At 42.0% G+C, this 24,114-nt stretch overlaps 4 protein-coding genes across 6 annotated transcripts; 1 reads left to right on the forward strand and 3 right to left on the reverse strand.

The window, feature by feature from the left end:
- Positions 1 to 48: 48 nt before the first annotated feature.
- On the reverse strand, positions 49 to 4,308 carry trim35-28 (tripartite motif containing 35-28). Of its 3 annotated transcripts, none has more exons than XM_062465634.1 (7): positions 4,152 to 4,308; positions 3,533 to 3,978; positions 3,329 to 3,424; positions 2,143 to 2,373; positions 2,002 to 2,024; positions 1,779 to 1,897; positions 49 to 1,053 (listed from the first exon to the last, which is right to left on the reverse strand). In XM_062465634.1, the coding sequence occupies exons 2-7, from the start codon at positions 3,959 to 3,961 to the stop codon at positions 518 to 520; spliced, it is 1,434 nt and encodes a 477-aa protein (XP_062321618.1). In that variant the 5' UTR covers positions 3,962 to 3,978; positions 4,152 to 4,308; the 3' UTR covers positions 49 to 517. The 3 variants fall into 3 exon arrangements, with proteins under 3 accessions (XP_062321618.1, XP_062321619.1, XP_062321617.1); XM_062465635.1 differs by having other exon boundaries at positions 4,147 to 4,259; XM_062465633.1 differs by lacking the exon at positions 4,152 to 4,308 and having other exon boundaries at positions 3,533 to 4,135.
- A 4,648-nt stretch (positions 4,309 to 8,956) lies between these two features.
- Positions 8,957 to 12,745, forward strand: cxcr3.1 (chemokine (C-X-C motif) receptor 3, tandem duplicate 1). Its single transcript, XM_062465640.1, has 3 exons — positions 8,957 to 9,042; positions 10,667 to 11,068; positions 11,383 to 12,745. Exons 1-3 carry the CDS (start codon positions 9,037 to 9,039, stop codon positions 12,109 to 12,111), a joined length of 1,137 nt encoding a protein of 378 aa, XP_062321624.1. The 5' UTR covers positions 8,957 to 9,036; the 3' UTR covers positions 12,112 to 12,745.
- A 2,176-nt stretch (positions 12,746 to 14,921) lies between these two features.
- Positions 14,922 to 18,142, reverse strand: LOC134023485 (C-X-C chemokine receptor type 4-B-like). Its single transcript, XM_062465645.1, has 3 exons — positions 18,012 to 18,142; positions 17,245 to 17,608; positions 14,922 to 16,729 (listed from the first exon to the last, which is right to left on the reverse strand). Exons 2-3 carry the CDS (start codon positions 17,605 to 17,607, stop codon positions 16,037 to 16,039), a joined length of 1,056 nt encoding a protein of 351 aa, XP_062321629.1. The 5' UTR covers position 17,608; positions 18,012 to 18,142; the 3' UTR covers positions 14,922 to 16,036.
- A 753-nt stretch (positions 18,143 to 18,895) lies between these two features.
- Positions 18,896 to 21,698, reverse strand: cxcr3.2 (chemokine (C-X-C motif) receptor 3, tandem duplicate 2). The gene is made up of 2 exons (XM_062465642.1): positions 21,552 to 21,698; positions 18,896 to 20,453 (listed from the first exon to the last, which is right to left on the reverse strand). Exons 1-2 carry the CDS (start codon positions 21,585 to 21,587, stop codon positions 19,362 to 19,364), a joined length of 1,128 nt encoding a protein of 375 aa, XP_062321626.1. The 5' UTR covers positions 21,588 to 21,698; the 3' UTR covers positions 18,896 to 19,361.
- Positions 21,699 to 24,114: the final 2,416 nt, after the last annotated feature.

The following is a 24,114-nucleotide window of genomic DNA, read 5'->3' on the forward strand; positions in this document are numbered from 1 at the left end:
TCTGTGCCTCCTTATGAAATCACAACAGAGCACCAATATATTCAAAGATCTATGCATTTTATTATGGCATCTAATTACGTCAACATAATCGATCATATTTTCGTTGGCATACTTCCATAGATATAGATTACTTTATTCATTCATCCATACAACCCATCAGTTAAAAAAGACATTTAGAAAGTCAGCATCTAGGGGATGTTATAGATATTGCAATATCCAGAAGCAATTAAAGGGCTTATGAGAATTTATAGATATTTAAAGTGATAGTAATGTATGCAGACTATGTAGGCTATTTCACTACAAACAACTTGATTAGAAAAATCAGAGCTAAATATACAATACCCAAACGGTAATCAAATGTATCATTAGAAAATAAACCCCTGCCCCAAAAAAATATTTCTGAATGAAGAAAAGATCAAGGCCACTCATACATTTTTAGCACCCAATGTAAATATGTAAAGCATAACTAAAGCAGACTGAAATCACTTATTTTTGAACTCTCATTCAGACAGCCTCCTCATGAGGTATGTATAGCCACCTTGGCGGGGAGAACTGACATTGGAGTGCTCTGCAGCCCAGGGCCAAACAGGGGGAACAGCTTCTCCGTGAACTTGTGTGTGAAAGTACACAAGTGCTTTCCTGACACCGCATCCCAAAACGACACCTCTCCCTTATCCATGTTGAGCTTCACCCTGATCGTCTCAGGTCGCCTTTCCACAACCAGCTGCGTGCGTTTGGGGGTCAGAGCACTGTACACCCCTTTGCTCACCCCGATAGTCCAGACACCCCGCTCTGTGGACACGGTAAACTTCCTCTTACGGGCCACAGACTCATTGCACACACCCAGGATCCACTTGGGGTTGTCCGCGACGTTGACCTCCCAGCGATGCTTGCCTGAGGAAAATCCCTGAGCGCCCAGGACGAAGACACAGGGATCAAATCTCTCAGGGTTGTCCGGCATAGACTGGCGCTCTGGGCTGTCCCGTATGCTGTCCAGGCCGGGAGACATCGAGAGCCACGGAGAGGCTGTGTTAGGATCCATCACCACAGGGACTGAATGAGAGGATAGAAAAGAGAGTCAGCTGACATCGTCCTCCCAACTGCTTATGTAACAGACGTGGCCGTGCCACCGTCGGAGGTACACTCGGCCGATGTTTCGAACGATGCACCTGGGTTCGAAACCGCCACCTCCCGACTCCTCATGCGCGACCACTACCAACTACGCCAACGTATAGCTAGTGTGGTGGGAAATCAATTATTGGGCAGGGTGGCAACCGGTGAAGTATACATAAGGTCAGAGTTTGGGGCCTTAGATGGCAGACTGAGGCCTACGCAGTTAAAAATTACACTCAGTAACAGGATCAAACCAGAACAGGGAAGTCAGGTGGCTGAGCGGTTAGGGAAGCGGGCTAGTAATCTGAAGGTTGCCAGTTCGATTCCCGGCTGTGCCAAGTTATATAACTTCTAGAAGGTTGTGTAATATTGAGGGGCAGGGCGGGGGATTGTGCCTCATATCTGTCTATATAAGAAGATGTCCAAGGAAATGTGAGTGCCTTTTGAACCTTCCGAGTGTGCTGCATCTGCCTTGCTGAATAAACCACCAAGCCATCTTGACTTTGAAAGATATTCTGTCTCCGACTCAATTTTATATAACACTAGCAATTGGCTGGCACGGGCGGCCTGAATACCTACCTATGCTTACTTGGGTAAGTACATACAATAACTACAATGTCCATCACCATGCCTGAGACAGCACTATTACCACATGTTACACTCACAGGATTTGACATGAGTCTGCATGTTCTTCCAGATGTTGTAGCCCAGCGACCCGACATGTTGGCCCATGTCTAGCAGAATGTGTGAGGGATACTCAGGGTCTGGAACTGTCCACTGCGCTCTGCAGAAATGTGCAATATTGGAGTTTTTCATAAAGATGTATCCATTAAAAGGCGATTCATCACGGATGCATTATCAAGAGATATTTGGCAGAAAAGTACTCACTTTCCCTTTAGGTTTTGAAAATTCTGTAAAAAAAAAACACAAAAACAACAACAATGTAAAACCCAAAACGTTTTTTTACACTCCAGTCAACGAGTGAATAAATCACAAAAAGTAATAAATCACTACAGAAGCCAATGTTACCTGCAGAAAAGGTAGATCCTCAGCCCCCATCTCCCTCTTGACGGTTTTGACCAGCTCAGAGAGAGTGGCGATGTCCCTGGTCAGCCGGTTAATATGTTCCTTCACGGTCACCGTCTTCTCCTCCTCTTCGTCAGTCAGAGCCTTGAGTCTGGCGGCTTCTTCGGCGTGCAGCACATGGTGGAGCCTGTTAAACTCAGCCTTGATCTGCTTCTCTGCTTGAAGGGCCTGACTCTGGAAGAAATCGGCGACAGCAGTGTTGATATTCTGCTTTGCTGCAAATTCATGTATATAGTGATGCCAAACAAACAGACCAAATGCCAAGCTATAAGAAACACCCTTTAAAAGAGCAGAGATGGGAAGTAACTGTACTTCAATTGATTTTTTTCCTGGTATCAGTACTTTACTTCACTATTTATTTTTCTGACAACTTTTTACTTTCCCTCCTTACATTTTGTACACAAATATCTGTACCTTCTAATCCTTACATTTTCAAGCCAGGCTCCTTACTTTAGTTTTAATAGGTATTTGGTGGCATGATCACCTTTCATTGTTTGTGTGGAGAAAAACGTTTTCCCAAAAAAGTTTTTAATATTTTTGAAAAAATATTTTCGAATGATGCAACCTTTTCTTTTACATTTAGTCATTTAGCAGACGCTCTTATCCAGAGCGACTTACAGTAAGTACAGGGACATCCCCCCCCCCGAAGCAAGTAGGGTGAAGTGCCTTGCCCAAGGAAACAATGTCATTTTGCACGGCTGGGAACCTTCAGATTACTAGCCCGACTCCCTCACCGCTCAGCCATCTGACTTTTGCCTTTTTCCGCAAATATTTTGGCAAATATTTTTTCAACCTTTGGACCAATGAAAAAAAAATCCTGTTTCGAAAGAAAAAATTGACGAAAACGTTTCTAAAGGTTGAAAATATATATATTTTGTTAAGTTACAAAAAAAGGTTGCATCATTGAGTACTTGATTAGTCTTTTCAAACATGATCTGTACTTCTACTTGAGTGAAGGATGTGTGTACTTTTGCCATCTCTGTTAAAGAGTCGAAACGAACTGTCAAAACAGTGTAGACATCATGTATTCTAAATGAGGAAGGAAATCCTGCTTGAACATATTTCATTTATGGAATGCGAAAGAGGATTGGCAACTTCTTCATTGTCATAACCAAGGAGCTACGTTTACCTTGATGTATTCAACTGTGGTGGAAAACTTGTTTCTTATCTTCGAGTAATGTTCAATTTTATCCTCCAAAATGGTTACTTTGAGACCCAGTTCATCCTGTAAAACAGCACACGTTTAACAACGCCCATACAGTTGAAAATAAATAAAACGGTAAAACTATAATTCAGCGGGTAACCAAGAACAGGATGAGTCAGCGTATCTAACCTTACAGAATGGCGCCCCCTTGTTGAGTGGCAGAAGCTCGTGTGTTCGATGTAGTGTCACACATTCAACACACACGGGCTCCTCGTCTTTAATACAGAACAGCTGAAACTCGAGCCGGTGCAAGTTACATTGAGCCTCTGTACTGGCGAATGGTGCCCGCCAGCCTTTCTCCTTTTGAAAAGACTCGCAAGCGTCTCTTAGCGCACGGTTGGAGATAGGTTGTTCCCCATCGCAGCTCTTCCTGCATACAGGGCACTTGTTACCTGTTATTGATTGCCAGCTATGGTCCAGACATTCCTGACAGAAACTATGTGAGCAGGACAGTAGAACAGGCTCCCGGTAAAGCTCCCGGCAGACTGGACATGTGAGGTCCTCCTGAAGGAGATAAGGACCCTCAGACATTTCTTCATTCCACGCACATTCTGCCATCGCTCTCGGTGTAGGCCCTTCGAAGGAAAGCGTAAAGTTTTTTACTTTCAAATTAAGAGAATAGCCGACTGAATTAGCAGACAGTCGACCACAAAAGCTCCTTTTGTTGGCGGTACTGGTGTCTCGCCCTGTAGATTTTTCTTATCGTACCCTAAACATTTACCAATTATGATCGGTCTACTTACCCTACCTAGTAGGAGACTGTATTTCGAGACAGCGTTCCTTCCTGAATCTCGATATGGGAAGACAAACCTAGTACTGCCCCTAGTGGAACTGGAGTTGTAGGAACGCTGTGTATGATAAGAATATCGCTCATAGCCATGGGGCTCTGTGTAGGCTACGACATTGTTAAATTCATGGCAAAAGTCGGGGGCGTATTATATTATTTCACACGCGCAGATATTAACTTCTCACTCGCAAGATATAAGTACTCGCACACAAATTCGGCCACCGAGAGTTGTACAGGTAGCTGCGAACAAGTGCATGGCACGCTCTCATAGGTTGACTCTGCTCGCTCCGCGGATTTCCGCTCTCTCGAGTCTACATGACCTTTTGCGATGTGGTAGCGAAAACCAAGGAAGGCGAGTTCAGTGCAAAATCTTGTTGTTACCATATTACTTGTCTTAGTTATTGAACCTGTTCATGTTTTATCCAGCAGAGGGAGCCTAAAACTGAAACAAGTGTTTTCCTATCTGTTATTGACTTGGCAGTCAGTGAAGAAAGTACAGTATATATATAATAAAACATATGTCCTAATGACCTAGCATTCATAAAGAATTCAAGACAGATAATTATGATCATTTTAAATATCAGAGGTCATTAGGGTTAGGGTTACCAATGTTGTATTTTACTTTGTCAGCCATGCTTGTCAGAAGTGTTTATATCATATTATTTACACTACAAACTCTTTGTAGAATAGGTAGTGAACATCAGTGTTGGGGTAGTTACTCAAACGTAAAAGATTACGCATTACTAGTTTTTTTTTTTTAAGTAATGCTTTACTTTACTAGATTACTCACTTCTGAAAGTAACTAGTTACACTACTAGTTACATTACTTTTGGATTACTCCATAACATCACCTGAGATGCATTTGCCAAATAACAATATATATGCCCAAATCAACTCAAATTCTTATTATAATGAGGACAGATCTCTCTTTTATGCTTTTTAATACCACAAAGCTGACAAAAAAGTTGTGAACATCAACCTTAAAGTTGTCAAGCATAACAAGGCTACAGTACTGGCAGTAAGCAAAATGTCTCAAAATCAAATAATGCTTAGAACTTTAAATGGCAACATTTCCTCTACTATGTATGCTGCTTTGGTAACCTGCTGATGTTGAACGTGGCTGCAGAGAAAGTGGCAAAGAGAAACTGGGCCTGTGCTGCATAAAAAAACCTTCTGAAACTGCATGTGACGCATTTACTTTTCTTGCAACCAATTTGAGAACACAAAGTTACTGATGATAACTGTGTGTGACAGTGTTAGTGTGTCAGACAAACCAAACAACACAGAAGTGATGAGTGGTGAACACTTGGTTTATTCGCCATGTATGTTATACAAACACAGAATTTACTGTGGCAGGGAGGTGCAAAACACTAAACATATACAGATCTTAACCCTCGTGCTGCCTTCGGGTCACATGACCCAAAGGTTCACAACGAACCATCGTTGTGTTTACCCAATTTCACCCAATACAAAAACAAATACAAATAATTTTCTTTTAACCATTGCAATGTGGGGGGTCTGAGACAGCCCGACAGTTAAAAGAAAATGCTTCACTTTGTTTTTGTATGAGGTAAATTTGTCGCAATACGACAGTGGGTCACAATGACTGATGGGTCAGAATGACCCGAAGATAACACAAGGGTTAATATAATAAAGTGGTTTTAATCTCCTTTAAGTGACACGTAAGTCGTAGGTAGGTGAGATGGCCATTAAACCATTGTTTTTTTTGTGTCAGAACCCAGACATCTACACAAAAGAAGAATTCATTATTATCAGGGGGTGATATTTAGTCGCAGACATGGCTTTTAATAACGCAAGCATTATTCCAAACTACCTCATTTATTACAGTCATATCTTGATTGTAAATACAACTACAGTGTGGTAGATAGGATGTCAAACCTTTCTTGTGGCCCATGTCTAAGAATTAAGAGAATGGTAGACATAAACATACACAAAAGGATAGATGTAGTGTAAGGAGGATTCTTTGACAAATACCATTGTTTTAGTTTATTTAATTTGTTTTTCTTTGTATAGTAGGGAGTCAGATGGCTGAGCGGTGAGGGAGTCAGGCTAGTAATCTGAAGGTTGCCAGTTCGATTCCCAGCCGTGCAAAATGATGTTGTGTCTTTGGGCAAGGCACTTCACCCTACTTGCCTCGGGGGGAATGTCCCTGTACTTACTGTAAGTCGCTCTGGATAAGAGTGTCTGCTAAATGACTAAATGTAAATGTGTAGTATTGCTACCGAGGACCTTTGTGAACTATAACAATAGAACTTTCTTTTAGGAAGATGCACATCTTTAAATTGGTTTCTCTTTTACATTATTGTTGGTTTCAGTTTCTGTATGATCTAGTAGTTGTACCCCAACCTAACAAACATATTGTATTGTATTCAGATATGTATGTTTTTTAACATACTGTAAAACACATATGTGTAAAGGGAAGTGACTGGAAGTGGTTGCAACAGTCTACTTCTCTATTCAAAAAAAGGAACAAACTTTAGTTGTCTGGAAAATGGTTATCGGTTATGATCTAATCTATATGTAGGGAGTCAGGTGGCTGAGCGGTGAGGGAGTCGGGCTAGTAATCTTAAGGTTGCCAGTTCGATTCCCAGCCGTGCCAAATGACGTTGTGTCCTTGGGCAAGGCACTTCACCCTACTTGCTTCGGGGGAGAATGTCCCTGTACTTACTGTAAGTCGCTCTGGATAAGAGCGTCTGCTAAATGACTAAATGTAAATGTAAATGTATATGTAGAGAAAGTTCAGTTATAACTCTAGTTTGGAATGCTGTTTAAAATGTGATAATTACCATACAGAGTATTAAAAGGGTGTAAAATATGGGCTGGCTATATGGCAATACGAAAGGAAGTAAAACATGAAACAGAATCTGCTATAACTCTCTTCAAAGACGCTAAGTTATAATGTCACCTACTGTCAGTAAGAGTTGAAGCAATACATTTGCAAGTGTGTGCGTGTGGGCATACAAGTAGTATATATGTGATTGTGTATCTTTGCTAGTAATATGGGGACTGAGAACGAGAACGAACCCTGCCTCATTTCCCAAATGCAAAATGGTTCATCAACCGCTCGCCTCAGTTACCACAGCTGTGCAGGACGCAGCGTTCTGCAGCAGAAGGTGTTAAAAACACGTTTCAGACACTTCTGCACAACTGCCTGCACCACAAGACAGACTGTGAAACCGACTCGGATCAGAGGGGCTTTGTGTTTGAATGAAATGGGGAGAAAGAAAATCGAGGCACATTGGAGTAATAAACATTTTGATTGACAGTTTTATGGTATTTTTTTTACAAATACAGATACAGGTACATTATAATTATTTGGTCCTGCTCCTCTTGACTACACCTATACTAAATCTAAACATATAATAAATAATCTAACTCGTAACAAATGTGTTAATCCTACATAAACTATTATTCTTACGAGCAATAGGCTCCATGTACGCGCAACATGGGTTGTTTACATTACTTAAGTTTACGTAACTCCCGCAGATCGGTTCTTAGTCAACAAATTGACTAACTTAGCTCTTGGAACTCACATTTCACATTTAGACATCAGACGCTCTTATCCAGAGCGACTTACAGTAAGTACAAAGACATTCTCCCCAAGGCAAGTAGGTGAGTGCCTTACCCAAGGACACAACGTCATTTGGCACGGAGGGGAATCGAACCAACGACCTTTTGATTAATAGCCCGACTCCCTAACCGCTCAGCCATCTGACCCCCCCTCATATGCAATGTGTTTTATTTCTCTGTCAAAGTCATTTTTAATAACTGGAAATCACTGTCTTTATATTACCCACTTATATGAACATATATATTAGTCTATCTGATGAAACTTTGCTCTATTCCTCTAAGTTAAATTACTTACATTTACATTTAGTCATTTAGCAGACGCTCTTATCCAGAGCGACTTACAGTAAGCACAGGGACATACCACCCCAGGCAAGTAGGGTGAAGTGCCTTGCCCAAGGACACAACGTCATTTTGGCATGGCCGGGAATCGAACTGGCAACCTTCTGATTACTAGCCCGCTTCCCTAACCGCTCAGCCACCTGACACCTGTCAGCCACCTGACTCCCCATACTCCCCTACTTGAGCTCAAACACATTCAGTAATTCTCACAATACAATATTCAAGGTTCAATAATCATAGGTGGAGTTGAGTAAATGTATTTTTCTGTAAATATTAAGTTACATTTATTGGATTTGTTTAGTAAGATGTGCTGTTGGGTTTTGCAGTGTAGACTCCTATGAGCTGAGGACAACAGGGCTTGCAGTGATGCAGTCAGACGAAACACACTGACTCCACAAAGGTTACATGCATTGTGGAAATGGGCTTGAGATGCGGTTAGAGATTAATCATTTCTCGAGAGCACTACATCCGTGAAGACCAAGCCATTTCTGCAATTTATTACAGTAATGTATAATAATAACTTGGAACATTTACCTGTGTTTTGTGATTTCTGTCTGACATTCTTTTATGACTGTTCATCATACTTCTAAATTATCCACTAAACATACAATCACACACAAAAACATGTGGAGGAGTGTGTGTGCATAGCTAGTGAAATAAAATATATTGATACATTTACTGAATTAAGTACTTATTAGTATATAGTTTATTTATTTTCTTTAGTATTTATTCTCTTAACTGAGAATTTCAATAAACACCATACTGTCTATTTCCTTTTTTTGAACACTTACCTTCCCCCCGGTCACCGCCACCCCCCTCCCCTCCTAACCCCCCATGGCACACATCTGTATCACAAGTGACGAAAACGTTTCTCCGTGAGCACCTGTTGTACAACACTGCATCAAGGTCCAATAATATGTTGGTAAGTGCTTACTGAATTCATTTAATTTAATCTGCCATATTTAGCATATTGAAATAACACCTGCAAAATTCATGTCAGTATTGCTAGAATTTTTACTTGCTTGGTGCATCACTTTAAGCTGTCACAAAGTTATTACAGCTACAGCAAAATATACAACAATAAGAAGTTTAAAACGGTAATAAATGTTCACTATAATCTAGTATCTCTGTACTAATTTCCAATTACCCTAAACCAAACTTGTAAATTCCTGCTAAAGGGTTTCTATTGACAATTTTGTTTGCATGATAATTAATGAGTTCTTTGTAGATACAATTCATTTTAATTTCAAATAGTGTGGCAGCCTGCTACATAGCTTAGTGGGATATATTCACAGGTACCATTCAGATTCATTTTTGAAAGACATAACATAATCTCCGGTCTTCCTGCTCAGAATGTGGTCTCTGCTCTGAAGTCAGACAGTCATACATAAAGTGATTTAATATATGTTTTGGCCCTGTCTTGAAGACATTCCTTTAGTTTTAGGCTAGAAAAGATTATGGGAACATATTAATACCATGTGGAAAGAAGTATTCACAACAACGACCGTTGACTTGCTGTATGAGGAGGAACAGTCTATTAGTTAGAAAAATAAAAAAATAAAAAGTAAAAAAAGTTAGCTTTCTAAGTAGTTTGAGCAGAACAGATGCTGCTGCTGCTAATTTCAGCTGCTTCCTTCACCGGTTTTATGATCAATAATAGACAACTACTCTCAACACAATTCTAGTGTGCTAAATGGTCTTAAATTTCTTGGTGTTTGTATGATTGTCTACCAATGATTCCATCCAACTGCCTAAAGTTACATTATGACTTCATGACATTTCAGTTGACAGATGATCTTTCTGTGGTAAAACCCTTCAATCCACATGTAATTTATCAAGTGCTGTAGGTTAGCACTATTACATTTTCACATTATGTCAACCAGTCCGGATTCACAATGCTGCTTACATACCTGCAAGGTGGTCACGTTTTCACAGGCTTGTTCTTAGAGGAACCTTACAAGAAACATATGTTGCTGTGGACCTTCAGCAACCTTGAAGTGGCTTACTTTATTTCAACTTCTTTTTGAAGGGGAGGGGTATGCTGTCGACCCACTTTCAATGCGGCATGTGGTTTCACACAGAGTCTATATTGGTACACTGAAACTACACAATGACCCAGGAATCATAATACAAAAATATACGGTATTCAATAGTAATCATCATCATCAACAATGACAAAATCCACTGAAATTCTATGAATTCGTTCAAAAACAAATAAAAATAATTTTATTTTAACCTTCGCAATGTGGGGGGTCTGAGACAGCCCAACGGTTAAAAGAAAATGCTTCACTTTGTTTTTGTATGCGGTAAAGTTGTCGCAATACGACGGTGGGTCACAATGACTGATGGGTCAGAATGACCCGAAGATAACACAAGGGTTAAAAAAAAAAATTTTGGTGTCCGATTGGTTGGTGTCCGTCCGATTGTGGTGGGCCTGTCTGAGCAAAAATGCCAGGTCCATTTTTTTGTCCCAGTCCAGCCCTGTGTACACTGTTTGTGAGTTATTGTGATTTGCGAGTTAATTGTAATGTTACATCACTTTACAGGTAATCCCGATGGATGGGGAAAAGATTGTAATGGATTCTGAAGACTTTGAGAAGTTTTTCGAAAACTACACATATGACCTCTTCAATGATAGTGAAGGAGATACGTGTTGCGGTGTAGGAGAGGTGTGTGACTTCACCAAAGGCATGCGTTTTGACGCAGTCTTCCTCCCGTTGTTGTACTCTGTGGCTGTGGTCCTGGGCCTGCTCGGAAATGGGCTCGTCTTTTGGATTCTGGCCCAGAAGAAGCGGAGCTGGACCGTGACAGACACCTTCATCCTGCACCTGGGCATAGCTGACAGCATGCTGCTGTTTACCCTGCCGTTCTGGGCGGCTCAAGCCACTCAAACTGAGGGGTGGACTTTTGGGACGCCGCTCTGCAAAATTACTGGCGCTATCTTCCAGGTAAGGGCAGGGTTTCCCAGATTCGTTAAGAAGCTCTTAACGCTATGAGCTTCTTAGGAGCGTTCTAAGAGCGTTCTAGAGCGTTCTTAGAACGTTACTAAGAAGCTCTTAGCGTTAAGAGCTTCTTAACGAATCTGGGAAACCCTGCCAAGGCCTGTAGAAACTATCAGTCATTAACTCCTGTGGTCACAAGTGGTTGTTCTATTAATTTTTTCAAGCACAAGCTCCCACCTAACATTTTTTTTGTCTTTTTCCGTCGACCTTTCTTCGTCTCCTCCTCTTTCACGACCTCCCTTCCATCTCTATCCTTCCAGATTAACTTCTACTGCGGGATCTTCCTGCTAGCCGTCATCAGTCTAGACCGCTACCTGTCCATAATCCACGCTGCGCAGATGTACTCCCGCAAAAAAACCTGGGTGGTTCACTCTAGCTGTGCATTCGTGTGGATCTGTTCCATTTTACTCTCCATCCCAGACTGGCTGTTCCTGCAGTCTGTAAAGGACACCAGGCGGAACAAAACAGAGTGTGTCCACAACTACCTGGGGTACGGTCAGTCCGTGCCTCAATGGCGCCTGGCGTCCCGTCTGATCTACCACCTGGTCGGATTCCTGCTTCCCTCCGCCGTCCTCCTCTACTGTTATTCCTGCATACTGCTGCGGTTGCAGCGCGGCTCCCAGGGTCTCCAGAAGCACAGGGCGGTCAGGGTCATCCTGGCCCTGGTCCTGGTCTTCTTCCTCTGCTGGACGCCCTACAACATCACCCTCATGGTGGACACGCTGCATAGCAACAACACCCTGAAGGACACCTGCGAGACGAGGACCAGCCTGGACATCGCCCTCTCAGCCACATCCTCTCTGGGCTACCTCCACTGCAGTCTCAACCCGGTGGTGTATGCTTTCGTGGGGGTGACGTTCCGGCGCCACCTGCTGGCCATACTGAGGTCGCTGGGCTGCAAGATGAAGATCGGGGCAGGAATGAGAACCACAGACAGCAGGAGGAGCTCTGTGTGGTCCGGAGACACATCCAACACTCTCGCCATTTGAGGTACACTGCTGGGGTTCAGATGGCTGAGCGGTTAGGGAGTCGGGCTATTAATCAGAAGGTTGTTGGTTCGTGCCAAATGACGTTGTGTCCTTGGGCCTGTCACCCTACTTGCCTCGGGGAGAATGTCCCTGTACTTACTGTAAGTCGCTCTGGATAAGAGCGTCTACAAAATGTAAATGTAAATTTGAGAGTGGCGAAGAGAGAAGGGGGACAGAGAGAGTCGGCTGCAGGGGCGCCGTAGCGCTTGGTGACCTGTTCCAACTGTTCCAGTTTATAAATATGATAATAATCTGACCTTTGTCCGATTCTAACTTCCTTATTGATACGAAGAAGTAGTAAGGGTAAGGAGGTTGTAACCAGAAACCACTTGTAGCATTGTTGTGTAAAGTCATAAAGCAAACTTCTTTTAACTTTTCCTTCAGAGATAGTTCCTTCCTTATGTATGTGTTAGGAACCTTTTATAAGATAATAAGTACAGTATATTGATTTGACTTTGTCAAAACAAATTTGTGTTTTTTTATAAGATAATTTAACTTTTGTGACCTGGAATTATGACTTTGTAAAACCGACTTCGTAAATTTGTGAATTATGATGATATATGTATTTTTTCATGACTTGTCCAATAAAGTTATATTTTCCTACTGTTTTTAACTCAGTGTTTTTTCATTTATTGTGTGGCTTATATGGCCTGTAGTACTTACACTGCAAATGCATTACTGATTGACATTCTACATGCTAAGATCAGCATTAGATGTATTCATGTAATTGACATTTTTATACAGGTGGGATTTTGAACCTCCAATAAGGATCTGCAGCCAAATGTTCTACCACTGAGCTACAGTATCAATCCCCACTTAACTACAGTATCAATCCCCACTGAGCTACAGTATCAATCCCCACTGAACTACAGTATCAATCCCCACTGAGCTACAGTATCAATCCCCACTTAACTACAGTATCAATCCCCACTTAACTACAGTATCAATCCCCACTGAGCTACAGTATCAATCCCCACTTAACTACAGTATCAATCCCCACTGAGCTACCGTATCAATCCCCACTTAACTACAGTATCAATCCCCACTGAGCTACCGTATCAATCCCCACTTAACTACAGTATCAATCCCCACTTAACTACAGTATCAATCCCCACTGAGCTACAGTATCAATCCCCACTTAACTACAGTATCAATCCCCACTGAACTACAGTATCAATCCCCACTGAGCTACAGTATCAATCCCCACTTAACTACAGTATCAATCCCCACTGAGCTACAGTATCAATCCCCACTTAACTACAGTATCAATCCCCACTTAACTACAGTATCAATCCCCACTTAACTACAGTATCAATCCACATGATGTATTAAACTGTCATGAGCTACTTTGAGATGTAGGGATAGGGTCAGCAGTCTCCGGAACTAACAGGCAGTACATTATTTATAACTTATATTTTATAAGTTAATGTTGTTGTGTAGGCCTGAAATCCATCATCTCTTGCAACTGTTCTGTTGAGTAGAAACATTCTGGCACATTGAAAGAGAATAACCTCTACATGAGCAGTATATACAGAGCAGTGTATGTTTGCAGTATATACAGAGCAGTGTACGTTTGCAGTATATACAGAGCAGTGTACGTTTGCAGTATATACAGAGCAGTGTACGTTTGCAGTATATACAGAGCAGTGTATGTTTGCAGTATATACAGAGCAGTGTACGTTTGCAGTATATACAGAGCACTGTACGTTTGCAGTATATACAGAGCAGTGTACGTTTGCAGTATATACAGAGCAGTGTACGTTTGCAGTATATACAGAGCAGTGTACGTTTGCAGTATATACAGAGCAGTGTACGTTTGCAGTATATACAGAGCAGTGTACGTTTGCAGTCTATACAGAGCAGTGTACGTTTGCAGTATATACAGAGCAGTGTACGTTTGCAGTATATACAGAGCAGTGTACGTTTGCAGTATATACAGAGCAGTGTACGTTTGCAGTCTATACAGAGCAGTGTACGTTTGCAGTCTATACAGAGCAGTGTATGTTTGCGAAGTGTCTGTATCTGGCCATGTACACATAAGGTACAGGAACCATAGCAAAGTCAACAGAGACTCACCAAGCACCTCCCTCTCCATGTTGAAAGTACAAGCACTTTCTCACAAGCACAATAGGCCCTGCTACCGAGCTGTAGCAGGAAGTCAGGCCATGGTTACGCAAGGACAAAGTTTCTACTTGATGATCTGAAGTATGAAAAACACATTGGGACACCACATCCACCACAACCATACATTTATTAGAAAATTAACATAATTAGATAATATTCCCTTATCTCATGCTGTATAGTATAATGTGGGCTGCGACAGGGCCAAGATAGCAATATCCTTCTCTCTCTCCAGATTTGAATAATACATAATATGTTGCCGTGACAAAAAGGTTACACAGGAAACTACAGTTATTAGCACAGATCTGCATGTTGATCACAGTGTGTGTACATCACACTACCAACATATATATATCTCATATTTCAGCCATCACAAAACTATGCATATGTATCTTGCTCATCTCCAAATGGAAACTTTAGTTTTACAGGAAGTAGTCATTTTGACATCTGACATAAATCTGTCATGTTAGACTTGGGAATGGGAAAACGAAAAAAAGAAATAGTTCCAGCACAAGGAGCTGGACAGTCGTATTTCATACTACATACATTTGTGTATCTGGAAACTTAAGCTACAATACTGAGAGAGAAAAAAACACAGGCCTACTTATTGTACTTTCAAAGAAACTGAACACACAGAACACAGGAAACACGTGTGGGTTGATGTCATTTATCGGAAATATTTGCACGTAAGAGACAAATGGACGTTTTTTCTTTAAATACTGCATTGCACACTAACACTGACTAGACCAGACCTGCCCTGAGACTAAAGATAATCACATCACAGCTTACAATCTTCATCCAATGATAGCTTTCTGAATGTTTCCCCTCCCAGTCCCTTAGCTTCCTTCCCTCTGTTGTCTCCCACACTATAGGACTGAGTGCACAAAGCAAGCGTTTGTTTTCAGACACAAGCATTCAGACGGCCCTCAGAGATACTCACTCTGTAATAACGGGCACAGGGCCAGCAAATGAAGCTTTTTTCCTCGATTCTCCCACATATTCTCTTCTCATCACCTGACCCATGATGTCAGAATCTGCAGAAAGGCCCAGAAATGCCTTCCTGTTGCAACAAGAGACTGTCTTAACACAACGTGTCTGAGACTTGTGTCTGGAGGGAAGTCCCAGGGCCTGATGTTGAGTAACTAGGGAGCTGAGCTGCCTAAAACTACCCTGGGAATTCCCCAGTACCCAGTACGGTCTGAATATTTACACGGGACATTTCCAATATACCTAGAGAGTAAATAGAAAGTCCTTATATGGAATCACAACAGGACATATACTTAGATGTACCATACAATAAAACTATAACACTGTAACAATTATTTAATTATCTTCTGGTGCATATCACATCATTAACCTTTCCTTTAAATTATTATATTAATTTTATATTTGTGGCGCAATAATGTTATTCGCCACTTCAAAGTGGTGAATAAAACAATAATTGAAAAAATATATTCATATAACAATTCATAATACATAACCATTCTGAATTCAAAGAAATCCGTAACCACAAAAATGTGTTTAAAAAAAAGCATAGCACAAACTAATTAAAATATCTTTGAAATCTTTACATTACAGTAAAAAAGGCCACAAGCCAGATATAACAAACTAGCCTTCGCAGTATAGAACAGACCCTGTCATTGTGACACAGTATCGACAATCCACTCACTGGCCCCATGACCCTCTGACATCACCTGAAGTACAGACCCAGTATGATTAACCACTGTCACTGTTAGTCATAGGGTTTCTGTTTCCGCCCTTCAGGTCAGCAGTGGATGGACTGTTCCTGCTGAAAACGACTTTGGTTCAAGGCCCCATTCTCCTTGGGTGAAGTCTGCTCGGTCACAGACGAAGCCCACAGAAACGTATTGTTATGAGCCCCTTTCTGTCTCCTTAGCTTCTGCAACACCACCCTCCTAAAGTTCCCGCACACCAAGAAATACAGCAAAGGGTTTAGGGAGGCGCGAAAACAGCAAACGGCAGCGGTGACCTCCACAACGCTCTCTATCCTTCTCCACTCGCAGGATCCTTCTGAAGGCTCCGCTGGTTTCACACCGAAGGTTTCCACCAAGAGGGTGATGTTGTAGGGCGTCCAGCAGAGGAAGAAGACCAGAACCAGGGCCAGGATGACCCTGACCACCTTGTGCTTCTGGAGGACCTGGCAGCCGCGCTGCAGTATGCAGGTGAAGCAGTAGAGCAGGACGGCAGAGGGAAGCAGGAAGCCGGCCGCGTGGTAGAGCAGGCGGGACGCCAGGTGCCAGGAGTCTGACGGGTAGCTAGGGCCGCACTTCATTCTGCCTTGGCTGGTGACGACCCCCAGGAACACCCAGTTGGGGACGGAGAGGAGGGTGGAGATGAGCCACACGCACGCGCAGGTGACGTGACCCACCCAGGAACCTTTGCGGGAGGACATCAGACTCATTCCACCCAGCAGGAGGACCCCACAGTAGATGTTGATCTGGAGAGAGAGGGGGAGGGTCAGAAGAGAGCAAGACAGAGAGCATGACAGAGAAAGAGAGAGAGCAAGACAGAGAGAGAGAGAGAGAGAGAGAGAGAGAGAGAGAGAGAGAGAGAGAGAGAGAGAGAGAGAGAGAGAGAGTGAAAGCTAGTGAGTACGAGAGATAAACAGATTAGAGATTAGAGAGAAAAGGCAGAACAAACAAAAGGATGTTGCCCATGTCTATTCCCACAAATGGTAGATTTACTTGAAACACCTTCACGTTTCAATTGCGCATGTAGATAGGTATAGAGACTCTGAATGCAGTGTGTTCTCACTACCTTCCTGTTCAATTTAACTCTGTCCCACAGTGGTGCCTAAACCATTCCATTTGGAGAACGTCTTAAACCAACTTCTAAGCCCCTATAATATGAGCTCTTATCACCCCCTATATTAGCCTACTCCTTTCTGGCCCTCCCTGTTCCATACACCAGTCAAGCAGAAAATCAGTGGTTCAAATCCCACCATTGACTTACATTGAAGATGGCACCAGTGACTTTGCAGAGGGGCTGCTGAAAGCTCCACTCCTGAGATTGAAAGGTCTGAGCTGCCCTGAACGGCAGCGTGAGCAGCAGCAGGCAGTCAGCAACACCCAGGTGCAGGATGAAGGTGTCTGTCAAGGTCCAGCTCCGTCTCCTCTGGGCCATAATCCAAAAGACAACTCCGTTTCCCAGCAGGCCCAGAACCAATGACAGGACATACAACCACAGAAGGAAGATCGGCTTCCAGCCCATTCCCTCCTCGGGAACACACTCATCCTTGTATTCATAATTGTCGTCATAAACGACCGTGCCGTTTTGTTGAAATATCCCTTCCAAATGCACGTCCATGTCTGTCATTCTGTGGAGGAGTAAGAAAAAGTGGTGCAAAAGAAGACCAGTCGTATAAGAGTCTCTAAATTAAACAAGGAACGGAAAAAAAATTGTAAAACACGCCAAACAGGTTGTCTGCATTCAGCTCTACTGTAGCCTACAGATGACAGCAGCGAGTGAGAAGGGTTTGTCCTCAAACAATGGCAACTCCGGAATATTTAAAACAGCTCACATGTTGTTGATGTCAGCACTGATGAAACATAAAGAATAAAAAGACCGGAAAGTATACAGTGTCCCTGTTAAAGAGTGTCCACACATTATCGGGTTACATACCACAAGTACAGAAAGTCGAGTGAAACAGTAGCTATTCATGTTGAGAGAAATAATAACTTAATAACGAACATTTGAAAGACAGCCTGTGTTCCACTTACTTTAACCAAGTTGTTCAGCTGCTTATTCTGTCAACCAGCTCTCTCTGTAGAATAAGGACAAATGATCTGTCGAGAACGGGTTTCATTTAAGGGGTAACGCAAATGCCTGCAGCGTAGCCTATCCGCATATCAAACAAGTCAATCGTGCGCTATGTTTAGAAAGAGAAAGTCCTAACTTTTTTCACTTCCAAACCTGAGAGTTGTCGTCAGAATGTGACCTCCCTGAGGCTGTTACAGATCGGTTGAACGATACGCCACCCGCCGGTGACCAATTAGCTTTCTGTTGGATTAGCCGTTAGTGGTTGTGCATGAGATCTTTGAGGTGGTGTTTTCGATTACGGGTGCGGGCGAATGTTGGTCAAATAAAACCTTTTGCGCTAGGGGTACTGTGGGTCTGTGTCTGGGCTAAAACCCTAGTCTCTTCGAACTCAAAAAACGCCCCTGGTATAAATGCTATGGAAAATGTAGCCTAATTGTGATACTCTTTTGAAATGGAATAACATAAAACGGACGTTCATTGTATTTTACTGACAAAGAAGTTAAGGTCTGTCTTTATGCGGCAACTCTCCTTAACCAGTGGTGTACTTAAGGCAACGCAGGAAAGCCTTTATGCTGTATGTATACCCATTCAAATCTAAATGTATTTGTATAGCCCTATTTACAAGCAATGTCACAGAGTGCTTCACATGCGCCCATAGAACTGCCCCTCAACCAACCTAAACCCTCAAGGAAGACAAGGAAAAACTCTCAGAAAAACTCAGAGGAGAAAAAATGTCATTCATTGGCATGGCATTGGTAGGTAGAGCTACTGTTTGGATGCTACTGCTAGAGTACATACAATAACAGATGTTGAGTATTCACAAAGAACACAATTCCTTATTTTATAAAGCTTTTATTTAAGAAAATGCATTTCAAATCAATTATAGTTGAACAATCTGACAAACACATTTTAAACTTAGCTTAAACATTGCCATGGCTGTTCATGTGTAGCCTTCCATATGAAATCGCACTTGACTAAACAGACATTGAGTGTGAAAAGTTTACTTTTAGAACAATTCTCAGATCAGTCATCACCCTTCTTACAAAGTTTCAGAATACATGATTTGATTATCTTTTTAGAAAAGTAAGAGAAATACCAGCCCTAGTCACATCTCCATGGAATAATCCTGAATGAAACTGAAAAAATAAGAATATATTTTTTTGAGAAACTTGTGTAGGTTATGGTGTAACCTTTTCACTCAAGACAGTTTTGTTTCCTCCATTTTGTTACTTACAAAATCCATCCGTATTCCTTTTGAGCTTTTATCAAACCACTTCCTCTCTCTCCCCCACAACCCCTCATTTCTGATTTCACACCATGACAGAAAAGTAAGACGTGTTCTCGCTCTCGGCTGAACTGCAAGAGACGGTAGTTCTTCGTTTTCTCTTCGGTCCCCATCCCTCCATCCCCAGACAACCCCTCTTCCCCAGTAACTCTTTACACATCTTAGCCAGCTCCCTTCTGAATTTGACCCCCACAAAGCCATACAGCAGGGGGTTTAGGGCACAGTGAGATAACCCCAAACTCTCGGTCACCATTGTCCCAAAGTCCACTACACGTCCAAACAGGCACCCTACTTCACCTATCACGCCCAACTTCTGCAGGCTGTCCGCCAACTGGAAGCAGTTGAAAGGTGCCCAGCAGAACACAAACACAGACACAAGGGAGACTATAAGGCGAAGGGACTTCCGTTTCTGGCGCCGACTGGCATTGCACAGGGACTTGAATATACGGATGTAACAGTACAACATGACCAATAGGGGGAGCCCAAATCCCAGCATCAAGTTAACCAGCTGCAGCCCTACCTGCCACTGCATGGTGCTCTGAGTAAACCAGGTCCTGCAGACCAGGAACTCCTTCTGGCCTGAGCCCTTCACAACCTCTCTGAAGGCAATGTCCACCCCGCTAAGGGCGAGGCACACTGTCCAGATCAGCGCACAAGCGATCTGGGCATGGCAGGTGTTGCGCTTCCAGCCGGTGCTGACAGCATGGACGATTGCGAGGTAACGGTCAAAACTGATGCAGGCCAGGAATAGGATGCCACTGTAGCGGTTGAGGGAAAAGAGGGCACCGGAGATCTTGCAGGCTGCCTCGCCAAACACCCACTCCTTGGCCCACTGGACAGCGAAGAGGGGCAGGGTGAAGGCCAACAAAAGGTCGGAGATCGCCAAGTGAAGGAGGAAGGTGTCCGTGAGGGAGTAGGAACAGGCCCCGGCACTCTGGGAGTTGCGGTAGCGCCGGACAACGCACAGGACCAGTGTATTACCCACCAGCGCCAGCACAAAGACGATGCTGTAGACTACTGGGGAGTAGCTCCGTCCGAAGCCCCAGATGTCGTCATGGAAACAAGGAGAAGCAGACTTGTCAGTGCCTGGAGAGTTGCTGTAGTCATAGTCGTCTGGCTGGTAAAAGAAAGAACAATATAGAGTTAACCAGCCACCCAATCACTGTTGACCTAAAAGGAAGTTTATTCAAGTATACGTCTATGTCGGTACTGGTATTCTGGTTCAGGCACTACTAGGCTTTTTCTCCAATCTGTTAAAAATAAATCACAATTCTGAAAGTAAGCTTTCAGAACGTTTTGAGCAGGCTTTATAATACACTTAACGGTGCCTGTAGGCTACTAATGCTGATTTCAGTCACATCCTCTATAAAAGGGCAGACCATGTGCGTCTAAACAGACAGCATTCTACAGTTAAAATTTAGTTTTGGGTTCCATCAAGAGTAAATTAGGTCTACTGCAGTAACCGCAACCCTGATCTTTACAATAACATTCATCTAGTAATCTAGAAAAGGTTCAATTCAGTTCTTCACTTTCTTTTGAGCTCATGTGAAGAAGTTTACTTAATGTTTCTGTTTGATCTATGTTTGTTCTATGATATGAAAAATATAATCAATTACTTGATTTGAAATATGGAATAATCCATCTATTTAGTCACAAGGTCAGTATGGCTATTCAGTATGGATCACAATTGGAGCATCCATATTTCTTTTCTAACTTTTCTATCTCTCTCCTATGAGTTGGTATTGAAGGCTTTCAAGCCTATAATGTAGGCAGACTGAAGTGTGAATGAAGTGGTTCGGAGGGAGCTTCAAGAACATCCATATATGTAATGGAATGTGGTGTCTCTAGATATGAGACCCTGTACATGTGTACAATGGTACCATGTATGTATGGTACATACATGTATGTATGTTATCCATGAAGAGAACTATGGGATGCCTATAAGCCTGAGACAATGTTAGTAGAGTTGAATTCCTCCAGCCGATTTCCCCTGATGCATCAGTGTTTGGTCTGATAGATTCTTTGTTTACCAGCTTGTTTATCTATTGGTTAGTCCAACAGTCTGTAAGTTAGTCATTCGGTTGATTATTGTATTATTTGTATAACTACGAAGAACTACATTAAAGTATCATGGCAATTACATTCAATTTGATAACTTTGGAAGATGGTTAACCATAGTCAGCCATACATAAGATAGTGGTCAAACATCACTCACCCAATAGTCTTCTGTCGTTGCACTCAAGGAATCCATGCTAACAAGTAAGCTGCTGAGTACCTGAAACGTTCATAGAATCACATATACACACATGCAAATCTATTCTACTCGTTGCTTTAGATCTCCACTGTTTCTAGCCATCAATAGAAAAAAACAGAAGTCTACGTTTCGGGAACCGAAACTTCTTACATCTTAAGACATGGAACAGGAATGGGAAAGATTGTGACATGGCAACGGAAAAGATAAATGCAGTCAACACGTATATCGACACAGTGATATACTGTTGGCAACGCATAACTGGACTGTCTTCGGCCACACACTGATAATATCTGTTTTGGGGAAATGTAACTATACTTATCCACTTGCAGCCCTAAAGGCTGGAGAGGTGACCTTCTCAAATGTTAAATCAGAGATAATTGACTGATTGATTTTTTGCATTTAAGGGGAGCCAGGTGGCTGAGCGGTTAGGGAGTCGGGCTAGTGCAAAATGGGCAAGGCACTTCATCCTACTTGCCTCGGGGGGAATGTCCCTGTACTTACTGTAAGTCGCTCTGGATAAGAGCGTCTGCTAAATGACTAAATGTAATGTAATGTAATGTTATGACAACATTCTCAGTGTAGCCTGATAGACCACATAAAAACAAAAAACAAAAAAACACATCGGATTGACTAGCCACCGTGTTCACTTTTTCCTGGCAGGGGAAGTGAAAATGCAGAGACATAATTTTACCCCTTACAGTTTTCAGAAATAATTTTGCTCTGACGTCCAGTTCTACTTTAATTTTTAAGTAGATTTGATGGAAGCTTACAAGTTTCAGTAAAGACAAATCCGAGCATATGTAAAGAGATCTCACAGGAAACTGCTCACTTAAGGTGTCTGGTTAGACATACAATAACACTGGAAGACATTAACTGAGAAGATTTATTTGACACATTGTGATGGCATGTTTAATAAGATCACATAGCACAACACATCATATTACTAAAATTGCACCATCCCTACCAGTAGATACTTACTGATGATTTAGTTAACATTTTTAACAATACACTGAAGACTACCATTGACACTTATTGCTCCAGCTATTCAAGAATAAGTCTAAAGGTACCTTTTACCACCTTAGAAATATAACTAAAGTGGAACAGTTTCTCTCCCAGACAGATACTGAGAGACTCATGCATGCTTTTATCATTGGAATTTTAAGTTACAATGTGAAATAAAGGTGCACAAAGTGTAAAGGCCTGTGGGAGGGAAAATGTAATTGTGCAACCTCACAGCTGCAAGAGTACATTTCCTTCCTCTATCCAGTTACTGGCTGGCACTCAAATAAGGTGTGTACTGCATGTTACAGAAATAATTCGAAATAAAAACATGTTTGTCAATGAAGAAAAAAGTTTAGAACAAACTTTCTATTCTCCAAATACCCAGCTTGGGTTTTGTGTGTTTTTTCTCCTTCAATTATTCACAAGTAAAACTAAATCAAAAAGAGGGAGTGGTAGGGACCTTATAAAGTAATAGGTTCAACTCAGCGTGAACCGAATGTGTTCACACAACACCAGATAAACTGAACAAAGGCTCATATTGAATGTTTCTGATAAAAGCTAGTTTCTTGAGCACAAAAAAAGAGACTCAAAAAACAATTAGCAACCATTTGTCATTCACACTATCCCATATGTGAAATGAGCTAAGCTCTGCCTTGGATGTGTGAGCTTATCGTGTGTTTTATTTAGATTTACCTGAAACCTAAAAAGGGAGGGATAAGAGTGGATAAGAGAAGAGCTAATATTGAGGGTCAACATGAGCTACACTAAGCACTACACTAGTGTGAGGTTCACATTCCAAACAGAGATTGGACACAATGGTTTCTGTCGATGTTTGCAGAGCTAGTCACTGTGTCAAACAGAACACTACATTAGTAGTTGTTGGCTGCCTTACTCCTGTACACACTTTCATCTGGATCAATAAAGTTAATTGATATAAACATTTACACCTGGTGGGAAGTTGGAAGCTGTGATTGAACTAAAAGCAACAATTTGGTGAATTTTCGGTCAGTCAAGGATATCACTAGAGTAACCTCAATTAAGAATTGTGCTTGATGAGTAAACATTCAAATAAAGATATTGCGCCGACATCATCAATAAACACATTAACACAGCTACAGCACACACAGAATGCAGTCATATTTGTATGTCAATTTCACAGTCGAATTTCACAAACATAATATACTGTCCCAAAGACCTCTTGGGTACATATATACGACACATGACCATAAAGGGGCATGTGGTGTGTCATGAAAGGCAAAACATGCATTTCCACCGTATGCCTCTCCCTTCATGATAACGACACACGTCACAACAGGAGTTATGAACACTCCACCACATCCCTACACCCCAAAACCAAACATCTCCCTTTTGACTTGACAAGGTATTCCTGCAGGCAGACCCTTGGTCCTTCCGCAACGCCTTAATAACACAAAAGAGACTCCCCAGTGACCAACCTCGTCTTGTTAAAATGATGACGTCACTGCAGGTATAACAGAGGAGTACACTCCCATTTGGCGATTTC

Source organism: Osmerus eperlanus, chromosome 7, assembly GCF_963692335.1.
Source record: "Osmerus eperlanus chromosome 7, fOsmEpe2.1, whole genome shotgun sequence".
Lineage (NCBI taxonomy): Eukaryota > Metazoa > Chordata > Actinopteri > Osmeriformes > Osmeridae > Osmerus > Osmerus eperlanus.

What these genes read in the sequence shown, in the direction of transcription:
- trim35-28 (XM_062465634.1), bottom strand. Translation starts at nt 3,961, where the DNA reads ATGGCAGAATGTGCGTGGAATGAAGAAATGTCTGAGGGTCCTTATCTC. An exon ending in AGGGGGCGCCATTCTGTAAG is followed by an intron (nt 3,425 to 3,532) that starts GTTAGATACGCT and finishes GCTGTTTTACAG; the next exon opens with GATGAACTGGGTCTCAAAGT. An exon ending in AGGATCTACCTTTTCTGCAG is followed by an intron (nt 2,025 to 2,142) that starts GTAACATTGGCT and finishes TTTTTTTTACAG; the next exon opens with AATTTTCAAAACCTAAAGGG.
- LOC134023485 (XM_062465645.1), bottom strand. Translation starts at nt 17,607, where the DNA reads ATGACAGACATGGACGTGCATTTGGAAGGGATATTTCAACAAAACGGC. An exon ending in TCACTGGTGCCATCTTCAAT is followed by an intron (nt 16,730 to 17,244) that starts GTAAGTCAATGG and finishes CTCTCTCTCCAG; the next exon opens with ATCAACATCTACTGTGGGGT.
- cxcr3.2 (XM_062465642.1), bottom strand. Translation starts at nt 21,587, where the DNA reads ATGGATTCCTTGAGTGCAACGACAGAAGACTATTGG. An exon ending in CAACGACAGAAGACTATTGG is followed by an intron (nt 20,454 to 21,551) that starts GTGAGTGATGTT and finishes TTCTTTTACCAG; the next exon opens with CCAGACGACTATGACTACAG.
- cxcr3.1 (XM_062465640.1), top strand. An exon ending in TTACTGGCGCTATCTTCCAG is followed by an intron (nt 11,069 to 11,382) that starts GTAAGGGCAGGG and finishes CTATCCTTCCAG; the next exon opens with ATTAACTTCTACTGCGGGAT.